General features: G+C 43.0%; 1 protein-coding gene across 1 annotated transcript in view; it reads right to left on the bottom strand.

The window, feature by feature from the left end:
• LOC310690341 (androgen receptor-like) overlaps positions 1 to 13166 on the bottom strand; it is a 141826-nt gene that overhangs the window by 77160 nt on the left and 51500 nt on the right. The window contains exon 2 of the mRNA XM_083469097.1: positions 4 to 106. Coding sequence (XP_083325223.1) covers positions 4 to 106 — 103 coding nt within the window. The remainder of the gene's footprint in view (positions 1 to 3; positions 107 to 13166) is intronic.

The following is a 13166-nucleotide window of genomic DNA, read 5'->3' as shown; positions in this document are numbered from 1 at the left end:
TGCTCCATAGTGGTGCCCAGAAGCTTCATCCCCACAGATCAAGCATGTCTTCTGTGGTGGGAAGTACCAGTCACTGGGCAGAACATGGTCTCTTGCAGACTCCAGCCTTAGGAAGCAAAAAGGAGAAAAAGGCAAACCATCAGCAAAGGTGGCAAATGCATAAAAACTACTGGATATTAAAGAATATTCCAGAAATGTTTATTAGTGTGAACTTGCAAGAGAAATATCTTAAGACAATATCCCACTGGGACATAACTCCATGTATAACATTGTGTGCCATCCTTTCAGCAGCTGTGAGGTTCTGTAACTTTATGCCACAACTCAAGAAACAGATCCTTTAAGTTCTTCCATTTTTGTGCAACGGAAAATCTAGCTGCTACTAGAAACCAACTTAGCAATTCCTTTAAAGAGAATCATTTTGCAGTATCATCCCATATATTTAATAATGCAAGTTGTGGTGATGCCTGAATTGCATGTTTAAATATTTGTGATATTTCTGCAAACCCTTTCTGTTTTTTTATATAAGATATTTATTGAGATTTTCAAAGTATTACAAAATAAAAATAAAAAAGAAGAAAATACAAAATAAAAATGGTTAAAACAACTCAATCTTTCCGTTACTTATTTTTCATTAGCTTATTTCCTGGACCTCCTCACGCCTCCCTTTTTTGTATTCCAGTTCGGTTTGTTGGTTCAGCAAATCCTTACCCTCTTTGTTTATCCTAGTCTTTAATCTTAAAATATTGTAACGTTAAATTTTTACCTATTAATAATCCATTTTTCATATTCCCTTATAGTATTACAGCTGAAAACCACTTAATTTCTATCCAACATCATTCTAACATTCATTAATTTTACAATATTTCTGTAGATGGTCTTTAAATTTCTTCCAAATAAAAATAAAAATCTGCAAACCCTTTCTGCAATCCCACCATAAATTGGGGGGGGGGGGTGCCATTAAGGGAGCAACCCGTTCAACAAAGTTGGAAAGATTGAGAATTTATGTGTGAAATCTGAACTGGTGTACAATGCCACCTGTGTTTAACCTTCAAAGACCTTTCATGTATGTAAATAGAGACAGACATGAGTAGTTTATGTGACCCAACAGGGAGTCTTCAATACTAATGTTAAGGTCCTTTTCCTAAGTAGCTTAAAGGCAGATTGTTAAATGTACTTTCTGCTGGAATAGGTCACACCTGTCCAGATGTTCAACATGCCTGCTGTGAAAAATGCAGTATCAAATCTGGCTTGGCTTGGGCCTGGAACTCTTGGGAAACGAGAAGTGCAGATTTGCTCAGGCACATTAATATGTCAGATCTCAATGGACATGCATCTCAGTTTCCTGGTTCTGCAAGTGGCTTTCCAGAAGGTCCTGGAGTGTGAGCCCATTAATATAGAACACTATGTGTTCTTAGGACAAATATTTATTTGGGAGGTTCAGGTCCACAGTGGAAGTAACTTCAAGTTGAGGTAATCTTAATCGATTTTATTATTTTAACTTTTGTATGTTTAACAATATGGTTATGAATTTTTCTCAGTTTTACTGTTTCAGCTTTCATAAACTTATTTGAGATTTTGTACAATGAAGCGGTGTATAAATTTTATGAAATAAGCAAACAAACAAATGTCTGCATGAATAACTGTTAACAACCTCTCCAACATTAATGGCCCTTTGTGTCCCTTCCAACTCTACATTCTATGATTCTTTGTTTGCACTCTCCTGTCTAGGCTGATACTTGAGAATTGTGCTTGGATTAAACAGCAATTTGCTCTTCAAACGTTGGTTGCTTCATACTGATCTTTCAGTGAAAAAGAGATGCTGTTCAGGGCTTGGCACTGAGGGTTCTCAGTCTGTGTTACGTGGGACGCTCTTGAAGGCAATTAAAAAGATTGATTTTGAACCCCTCCAAAGACAGATGGAAACATTTCAAAGGTAGCAGAAGCAAGGGAGTGGCAGGTCCAGACATGGAGCAAATTGGACAGAGAAGCATGAAAACACCCTCCTTAGTTTCCAAAGCACTTTCTGAGATTCAGCCCAGTTTGCATTTCCTCAAACATTTTTTTAAACGTGTTTACCTGCCTCACGGTAAGTCAGTTAAATGAATGACTGCAAATTACCACAGGCTATCAGGGGAGGGGGGGGGGGTCTTGTGTGAGGGAAACTGCCATTCAGGGAGTCTCAAGCACAAGTTAATCAAACAAGGAAAGTTTGATTTCCTCCCCAAACAAACAAACACCAACCCCAAAATTGGTGAAACAACTTTGGGTCAGGAGACACGTTCTTTCAGGTAGAACTTATTATTTAAATTAAATATAGGGCGCCACAGGCTTAAACACAGTATGACAGTCACAGCTTCTCTTAAACTCTTTTTATGTAAAATCAGTTATTACACTTCAGTTTCCGTTATTCCTTTCTAGGTCCTTATGCTTAGTTCGGGCAGATGCTTCAGGTCAACGCTTTTTCTTTCTTTTTTTGGAATAATTTTTATTAAGAATTTCAGCATAACAATTTATCAAAAACATATAATCCTCATCCTCCCTATTTCCCCCTCCCCCCTCCCCTAGAAAAGCCCACTCTCCCACCCACCCCCAGACTTCCCTCAGCTCCTCTCTCTGGTTTTTCAGCACATGTTATTCTCTGCATATTATAAAATTGTAAAGATCCTTAGATCAGTGCAGATGGTGATAGCAGCCATGAAATTAAAAGACGCCTGCTTCTTGGGAGAAAAGCAATGACAAACCTAAACAGCTTCTTAAAAAGTAGAGACATCACTTGCAAACAAAGGTCCGTATAGTAAAAGCTATGGTTTTCCCAATGTGGAAGTGAAAGCTGGACTATAAAGAAGGCTGATTGCCGAAGAATTGATGCTTTTGAATTATGGTGCTGGAGGAGAGTCCCATGGACTGCAAGAAGATCAAACCTATCCATTCTTAAGGAAATCAGCCCTGAGTGCTCACTGGAAGGACAGATCCTGAAGCTGAGGCGCCAAGACTTTGGCCACCTCATGAGAAGAGAAGCCTCCCTGGAAAAGACCCTGATGTTGGGAAAGATGGAGGGCACAAGGAGAAGGGGACGACAGAGGACGAGATGGTTGGATAGTGTTCTCGAAGCTACAAACATGAGTTTGACTAAACTGCGGGAGGCAGTGGAAGACAGAAGTGCCTGGCGTGTTCTGGTCCAGGGGGTCACGAAGAGGAGGACACGACTAAACGACTAAACAACAACAAAGATCCTTAAATTATCTGAGGTCAATGCTTTTAACACAGTTTATTAATTTGGTTGACAAACCAAATCCCACACCTGAGGTATTCTGATTAGTATAGCAGATCCCACTCGCTGGATCATCACCTTGTTGTGGTGAGTGGGCTTGCATGTTCCTATGACCCTTGTGAGCGAAGCCATCAGGAATCTTGCACTCCCAGCAGGGTCACCCAAGGCGGTAAGGTCAAAGAGAAGGCGCTAGACAAAGAATGATCCAAGAAGTCCTCAACGGCAGAACAGGTGGATAATAACAAGCGCTTTGTTACAGCGGCTGTGAAGGCAAATGAAGGCTGCAGCAGATAGGAATCTACCGGTTTGTTGTGACTACTTCATGCCATCGGAACAGAGCCCTACTGCGAAGACTGTGCGTTGGTCAGCGTGCACTGATCTACACACATAAAACAAATTCACACACAGGCGTCTTCCAAAAACCCAACCCAACCCCCAAAGGTCCGATGGCAATAGGCAAATGGTAATGGGGGCAGGATCGTGAAATCTGGAAGCCCCTGGTCATGAACCGGCACATGGGAGGTGGATACAGATGCAGTCGTTCTGACTCAAGGAACGAGGCAGTTGAGCAGCTCGGCAGCTGTATCCATGACTGAGCAGCCCTTTTTAGGATCCACTCTGCTCACCCCAAAAAGGCGGAGGGGCTAGAAAAGGTGCCCTAAACATAGTCTTCCTCCCTTTTTCCCTGACTGGATTACCGTGCCCAGTGGGGTCACCACCTAGCGGTCATAAAAGACAAATGAACTTTGGAAAATGGAATATACGGACTTTGTCAGATAACACAGACAGCGAGCGTCCTGGACACAGAACTGCCATCGTTGCAAGAGAGCTGCAATGTTTTAACATCGATATTGCAGCGCTTCAAGAGACTCGAAGAGCAGGCGAGGGATAACTGAAGGAAGAAAAAGGAGGCTACACATTCTTCTGGAAAGGTCTATCTGAACAAGAACATCAAATACATGGGGTAGGCTTCACTATCAGAAATGACCTTGTGAAGCTCTGTCAGAAGTCCCTACCTGCATTAATGAGCGACTCTCAACCCTTCGAATAAAGCTCACGAAAACCCAACAGGCTACTATTATAAGAGCTTATGCACCAACACTGGATGCTGATGAAGACATTAAAGAAAAAAATTACTCTCAGCTGGATACTGTCCTATCAGAGACGCCTAAGAAAGATAAAATTATCCTCCTGGGTGATTTTAATGCAAGAGTTGGGTGAGATTTCGATCTGCGGCCTGGGACTATTGGGAAAGAAGGAGTTGGTAACAGCAACCAGAATGGAATCTTACTTTTGACGATATGTGCAGCGCACAACCTTGTAATTACCAACACACTCTTTCGACAGAAAAATAAATTTAAAACTTCATGGAGGCATTCTCGGTCAAACCACTGGCACCTCTTAGACTATTCACGGAAGAACCCCGACCAAACCTAAGAGGAGGCGTGTAGTGGTGATAGGGGATTCCCTACTGAGGGGAACAGAAGCAGTGATCTGTGGGCCTGACAAGATGTCTCGGGAAGTGTGCTGTCTCCCCAGGGCTAAGATCCAAGATGTAACTGAACAACTGCAAGGAATCATAAAACCCACTGACAAATACCCCTTCCTCTTGGTTCATGTGGGAACCAATGACACTGCAAGCAATAGCCTCCAGAAGATCAAAAGAGACTACGAGGCTCTCGGCAGGAAATTGAAGCAACTAAATGCACAAATTGTCATCTCATCTGTCCTCCCAGTTGAACGACGTGGCCCAGGGAGAGAGGGAGAAATAGTGGAAGTGAACAGCTGGCTTCGCAAATGGTGTAAACAGGAACGGTTTGGATTCTTAGATCACGGACTGCAGTTTCTTGAAGATGGACTTCTGGCAAGCGATGGGCTGCACCTCACAACGGTTGGGAGAAATGTTTTTGCCAAAAATCTCAGAAACCTCATCAGGAGGGCTTTAAACTGACTAATGTGGGGGAGGGAGACAGTGCTCCTGAAGGTAGGAGTCTATCAATTGATGAAGATGATCATCCAAATGTCATAGACCAAATGGAGCAAACAGCACGCAGACCTAGTGATGGGAGGAAAAAATCCTTAAATAAGAGACATGGGGGAATGATTAATGGACTTCAATGTCTCTATACTAATGCGCAAAGCATGGGAAATAAACAAGATGAGCTTGAGCTCTTGGTACAGCAAACTAAATATGACATAATAGGCATCACTGAAACCTGGTGGGATAAGTCCCACGATTGGAATGTAATAATGGGGGGATACAATCTATTTCGGAGAAACAGACCAGACAAGAAAGGAGGAGGAGTGGCGTTATATGTTAGGGATGTGTATACCTGTGAAGAGATCCAAGATTTAGAACCTCAAAGCCAAAGTGAGAGCATTTGGGTCAAAATTAAGGGAGAGAAGAATAACAGAGACCTCATTGTGGGAGTTTACTATAGATCCCCAAGCCAAACGGAGGACATAGATGATGCCTTCCTGGAACAGATGGCCAAGCATGCAAAAGGAAGGGAGATAGTAGTAATGGGGGACTTCAATTACCTGGATATTTGTTGGATGTCAAACTCAGCCAAGAGCATAAGGTCAAACAGATTCCTCACTGGCCTTGCAGACAACTTCATTGTCCAGAAAGTGGGAGAAGCAACAAGAGGAACAGCCATTTTATTTTTTATTTTTTTATAAAATATTTATTAAAGGTTTTAAACAATATAACAAACTTCACATTCACAACCAAAAAGAAAAAAAACACACCATCACATTCAATACCAGAAAAACATACAAAACATACAAAAAAAGCAGAGAAAAAGCATAAAAAAGACATGACAAAAAAGAAAAAAGAAAACAATTCAATTTCTTAAATATTATTTCCATAACCCTCTTTCTTGACTCCCTCACACCTCCCTTTTCTGTGTTCTCATTTACAAGATCTTATTCAGCAAAACTTCACCTTCTTTCAGATCTTATTTTATATTATACATTTCAGCTATTATGTCTCCAACTCTATCCCCCTTGTATTTTTTAAGCTTGACATAATATTATACAATTTTCAACTTTGTTCTTATAAACCAATTTTGCATTCGCCTCTCAAATATTTCACTAATGCCATGTTATCTTCATATCCTGCATCATTCTAGCATTCATACAGTTTACAATACTTTTGCAGATAGTCTTTAAATTTCTTCCAGTCCTCTTCCACTATCTCTTCTCCCAAGTCTCGGATTCTACCAGTCATTTCTGCCAATTCCATGTAGTCTATCAGTTGCATCTGCCATTCTTCCATAGTGGGCAAATCTTCTGTCTTCCAGTGCTTTGCGATGAGTATTCTTGCAGCTGTTGTCGCATACATAAAGAAAGTTCTGTCCTTCTTTAACACCCTCTGGCCGACAATGCCCAAAAGGAAGACCTCTGGTTTCTTGGGGAAGGTATATTTAAATACCTTTTTTAATTCATTATAGATCATTTCCCAGAAGGCCTTAACCTTTGGGCACGTCCACCAAAGGTGAAAGAATGTTCCTTCAGTTTCTTTACATTTCCAACACTTATTGTCTGGCAAATGATATATTTTTGCAAGCTTGACTGGGGTCATGTACCACCTGTAAATCATTTTCATAATATTTTCTTTCAAGAGGAACACCCATTTTAGATCTGGTCCTAAGCAATGTTGATGACCTGGTTAGTGGGGTAGAAGTGGAAGGATCATTAGGCGCGAGTGATCATGCTCTTCTGAAGTTTACTACACAGTGGAAAGGAGCAGCCAAGCATACTAGGACTCAGTTTCTTGACTTTAAGAAAGCCGACTTCATAAAACTTAGGGAAGTGCTGGGTGAGATCCCATGGACAGTAATACTAAAAGGAAAGGGAGTTCATGATGGCTGGGAGTTTGTTAAGAGGGAGATAGTAAAAGCATAACTTCAGGCAATACCAATGAGACGGAAACATAGAAGGTGCCTAAAGAAGCCAGGGTGGCTATCTAAAGAACTTTTAACTGAGTTAAGATTAAAAAAGGATGTGTACAAAAAAATGGAAAAGGGGGGAAACCACCAAAGAGGAATTCAAACAAATAGCCAGCACATGTAGACACAAAGTCAGAAAAGCTAAAGCACAGAATGAACTCAGGCTTGCTAGAGAGCTTAAAAGCAACAAAAAAGGCTTTTATGGGTATGTTCGTAGCAAAAGGAAGAACAAAGAAACAGTGGGGTCACTCAGAGGAGAAGATGGTGAAATGCAAACAGGGGACACAGAAAGGGCTGAACTCCTCAATGCCTTCTTTGCCTCAGTCTTCTCCGATAAAGAAAACAATGCCCGACCTGAAGAATTTGGAGCAAATGATTCAGCAGAGGAAACACAGCCCAGAATAACTAAGGAGATAGTACAAGAATACTTGGCTAGTTTAGATGTATTCAAGTCTCCAGGGCCAGATGAACTGCATCCAAGAGTATTAAAAGAACTGGCAGATGTGATCTCAGAACCACTGGCAGTCATCTTTGAGAATTCCTGGAGAACAGGCGAAGTCCCGGCAGACTGGAGGAGGGCAAATGTTGTCCCTATTTTCAAAAAGGGGGAAAGAGAGGACCCAAATAATTACCGCCCAGTCAGTCTGACATCAATACCAGGGAAGATTCTGGAGCAGATCATTAAGCAAACAGTCTGTGAGCACCTAGAAAGGAATGCTGTGATCACCAATAGTCAGCATGGATTTCTGAAAAATAAGTCATGTCAGACTAACCTGATCTCGTTTTTTGACAGAGTTACAAGCCTGGTAGATGAAGGGAACGCAGTGGATGTAGCCTACCTTGATTTCTGCAAGGCATTTGACAAGGTGCCCCATGATATTCTTGAAAAGAAGCTGGTAAAATGCGGTTTTGACTATGCTACCACTCAGTGGATTTGTAACTGGCTGACTGACTGAACCCAAAGGCTGCTCATCAATGGTTCCTCTTCATCCTGGAGAAGAGTGACTAGTGGGGTGCCACAGGGTTCTGTCTTGGGCCCAGTCTTATTCAACATCTTTATCAACGACTTGGATGATGGATTCAAGGGCATCCTGATCAAATTTGCAGATGACACCAAACTGGGAGGGGTGGCTAACACCCCAGAGGACAGGATCACACTTCAAAACGACCTTGACAGATTAGAGAACTGGGCCAAAACAAACAAGATGAATTTTAACAGGGAGAAATGTAAAGTATTGCACTTGGGCAAAAAAAATGAGAGGCACAAATACAAGATGGGTGACACCTGGCTTGAGAACAGTACATGTGAAAAGGATCTAGGAGTCTTGGTTGACCACAAACTTGACATGAGCCAACAGTGTGACGCGGCAGCTAAAAAAGCCAATGCAATTCTGGGCTGCATCAATAGGAGTATAGCATCTAGATCAAGGGAAGTAATAGTGCCACTGTATTCTGCTCTGGTCAGACCTCACCTGGAGTACTGTGTCCAGTTCTGGGCACCACAGTTCAAGAAGGACACTGACAAACTGGAACGTGTCCAGAGGAGGGCAACCAAAATGGTCAAAGGCCTGGAAACGATGCCTTATGAGGAACGGCTAAGGGAGCTGGGCATGTTTAGCCTGGAGAAGAGGAGGTTAAGGGGGGATATGATAGCCATGTTCAAATATATAAAAGGATGTCACATAGAGGAGGGAGAAAGGTTGTTTTCTACTGCTCCAGAGAAGCAGACACGGAGCAATGGATCCAAACTACAAGAAAGAAGATTCCACCTAAACATTAGGAAGAACTTCCTGACACTAAGAGCTGTTGGACAGTGGAATTTGCTGCCAAGGCGTGTGGTGGAGTCTCCTACTTTGGAGGTCTTTAAGCAGAGGCTTGACAACCATATGTCAGGAGTGCTCTGATGGTGTTTCCTGCTTGGCAGGGGGTTGGACTTGATGGCCCTTGTGGTCTCTTCCAACTCTATGATTCTATGATTCTATGATTCTATGACTATGTTATTGTCTGTGCTAAAGATTACCGTGATGTGCTCCTTACCAGAGCTATGACAAGCACCGCCGACTGCTGGACACATCACTGATTAATACGCTCTATGATGGCTATCAAGATTATATCTCAATGTAGGCTTCAAGGAAGGAAAACAAGGCGCAAAATGAACACTCAAGCCCTTCAAGATCCCATTAAGCGGGATTGCTTCCAAATGTCTCTTAAGGTCCATCTGCTTTCAGAATTCCCTGATAACATTGAGGAACACTGGACAAAGCTAAAAACATCCATTTTTGCAGCCTGTGAACAAACTATTGGATACCAAACCAAGAAACACCAGGACTGGTTTGATGAGAATGACAGTGAGATTGAATGCATGATTGACAAGAAAAGGAAGGCCTTTCAGATCTGGCAAAGAGATAGAAACTGTGCCACTAAGAAAAAAACCTATGCCAACGCTAAGGCTGAGGTTCAAAGAAGAACCAGAGAACTGAAAAATACCTGGTGGATAAAAAAAAGCTCAAGAGATCCAGCACTTAGCTGACACTCATGATGCACAGAGTTTCTTTAAAGCCACAAAGACCATCTATGGGCCAATAAATCAAGGCATATGCCCCCTACGCTCAGCAGACGGTATCACACTTCTAAAAGATAAAAAAGCACTGTTCTTTCCAGCACTGTGCTGGAAAGAACATTACCGACATCTCCTTAATCGCAACTCCCCCGTAGCTGCTGAGGTCCTCTCACAAATTCCGCAAAAACAATTTAGAGATGAGCTTGCAGTATCTCCAAATCTGGGAGAGCTGTGTACAGCTATTAACCAAATGAAAAATAACAAAGCCAGTGGACCTGATAGGATATGTGCCAAAATCTTCAAAGTGGGCGGACACAACAACTCACACAACAACTTCACAAGTTCATCGAAAAAATCTGAGAAAGAGAAGAAATCCCAGCAGACTTTAGGGATGCCAAAATTATCAACCTCTTTAAAAAAGGTGACAGAAGTGATTGTGGAAACTATCGAGGCATCTCTCTATTAGCTGCGGCTGGCAAAATTCTTGCAAGGATCTTAGCAAACCGTCTCATAACATTATCTGAGGTTACCCTTCCTGAATCCCAAAATGGTTCTTGGCCTTCTAGGGGGACAGTGGACATGATTTTCACCCACTCAACAGCTTCAAGAAAAATGCAGAGAGCAAAACCAATCCCTGTATATGGCATTTATTGACCCGACTAAGGCTTTCGACACTGTAAATCGTAATGCCCTGTGGACTGTCCTTCTGAAAATTGGCTGCCCAGATAAATTTGTAAACATCATTCGGCTCCTCCATGATAATATGACAGCAACAATTACAGATAACAATGGCTCTCAATGTGAAATATTCACAGTGGGATCAGGTGTTAAACAGGGTTGTGTTATTTCTCCAACTCTATTCATTATTTTCATTGCCATGATCCTGCACTTTGTCGAAGGGAAACTCCCCACCAGAGTAGAAATCATATATCAAACAGATGGAAAGCTCTTCAATCTGAACAGGCTGAAAGCAAAGAGTAAGGTTACTGTAACTACCATCATGGAGCTTCAGTATGCTGATAACAACGTAGTGTGCGCACGCTCAGAGGATGACCTCCAAACCATCCTAAATATCTTTGCAGAAGCTTACAAAAAGCTTGGCCTATCACTCAACATCCAAAAAACCAAAGTGCTGCACCTACAAGCACAAAATATCCCCTCTGCAGCGCCACAAATCCAACTCAATGGTGTAACGTTGGAAAATGTCGATCATTTCTCCTACCTAGGCAGTTATCTTTCCACAAGGGCCAACATTGATGCCAAAATCCAGCATCGCCTGAGCTCTGTGAGTGCGGCTTTCTTCTGATTGAAGTGCAGAGTGTTTGAGGACTGGGACATTCGCAAGGAAAGCAAAATGCTTGTTTACAAAGCTATTATACTACCAACCTTACTGTCTGCTTGTGAAACACGGACCACTTATAAACGCCATCTCCAACTCCTCGAAAGAGTCCATCAACGGTGTCTCCGAAAAATTTTACACATCACTTGGGAAGACAGGCGAACTAATATCAGTATACTGGCAGAAGCAAAGATCACCAGTGTTGAAGCAATGTGTCAGGGAACTGACATCAGAGCGAGGGGCGAAGGGGAGGCTCCCATATGATGCTGGCGAAGGACCCAGCAGCAGGGGGAGAAACAGCTCAGTAGAGGGGGAAGCTAATCAACGCAACACCGGGGATAAAGGGAGGCAGACGGGGGAAGTGGAGAGAGGGCTCCAGGACTCTTCACTGGACATCAGTGAGGAGAGCCCAGGTCCTCCGCTGCCCACGCCCTCCCTGCGCAGAAGACTCCCGCACAGTGAGAGGAGGCGGAGGCTGGGTGTTAAACAACTTTTATGTTGGAAGAGGTTCAAGAAATGCCCACTGACGGATTCTGCCAGTGACTGAGGCAGCCACGATGAGCAAAGGCTGTGCAGTCAGAAAGATTTAACAAGGCAAACTAGCCTAGAGAGGCACCAGTTTACGCACGAGTAACTCATACCCATTACACAATGTTTCTTCAACATCAATTTCATTGGACTGGTCATGTTGTGTGGATGCCTGATGATCATCTTCCAAAGCAATTACTCTATTCCAAACTTAAAAATGGAAAGCGTAATGCTGGTGGTCAACAAAAGAGGTTTAAAGACTGTCTCAAGGCAAATCTAAAAAAAAATGTAGTATAAACACTGACAACTAGGAAACACTGGCTTGCGAGCGCTCCAGCTGGAGAACAGCCTTTACCAAAGGTGTCATGGTCTCTGAAGACACTTGAACTCTGGACACAAGGGAGAAACGTGCTAAGAGGAAGGCATGCTTGGCAAATCCACACCGTGTTCAACTCCTGCCCGGAAACCAATGTCCCCACTGTGGAAGGACGTGTGGATCCAGAATTGGCCTCCACAGTCACTTATGGACTCATTGTTCAAACCATGTTTATGGAAGACAATCTTACTCGGCTACGAGGGATCACCAATGAAGAAAGAAGAAGAAGAGTATAGCAGACGCAGGAGAATCACTTCCCCCCTGGTTACTGCTTTGGGCATCTTCTTTACCTAGAAGAAATCTCCCCTCCTGACTGGAAGGAGACTCAGGGCATCTGTCTCCCCCCATCTTCTCCCTCTCCTGGCTCAGACTCAGCCCTCCAGGTCCCTTCTGCCTAGATACCTTCCCCAGACCCTCAACCTGCTCTTCCTATGTAAGCGGTGAGGCTATTTCCTCTGCCAACAGAGAGTCTCCTCAGTGTGGTTGTTCAGCTCAAATTAGAGCCAGTTCTCCCTCAGACAAAGCCTCTCCTCGTCCTTATCTCCCATCTCAAATCAAGCCCAATCTCCATCCCTCTCGACAAACTTCCTCAGAAACGGTTCCTTTTATTTTCTCTCCCAAAGTGCTGGCTCTGCCCCCCCCTCCCCCGGTTGGCTGTCTTGCTAGCCAATCAGAGAATTCTGAGGCAGTGCACCACCAGACTCTCCAACGCCTCTCGCATGGATGGATGGAGGACACTGGGATCATGTATGTGCAGAAACGAGCCTACTGTACAAAGGCCAAATTTGCATTTGAAACGAAAGCAATTTATAAATATTTACCATCAACATATAAGTTAGATATGCAAAGCTTAAGAATGATTAGAATAAAGAATTGGAATGTTCACTATTAACTAGGCAGTGGGAAAATGTATTGGCTTTGATATCAGATCCATTGATCGATCTTAAACTAAAACAGCAGAAACCATTACAGTGGAACCTCGGGTTGCGGACGTAATCCATGATGGAGGCGTGTCTGCAACCCGCAGTGTTCGCATCCTGAAGTGCCGCGTCTGCGCCAGCGCAATTCGGCACTTCTGTGCATGTGCAAAGCACAATTTAGTGCTTCTGCACATGCGTGAGCAGTGAAACCCAGAAGTA

Source organism: Podarcis liolepis (assembly GCF_965112155.1).
Source record: "Podarcis liolepis genome assembly, chromosome: 12".
NCBI lineage: Eukaryota > Metazoa > Chordata > Lepidosauria > Squamata > Lacertidae > Podarcis > Podarcis liolepis.
This window is presented reverse-complemented; position numbering and strand designations above follow the sequence as displayed.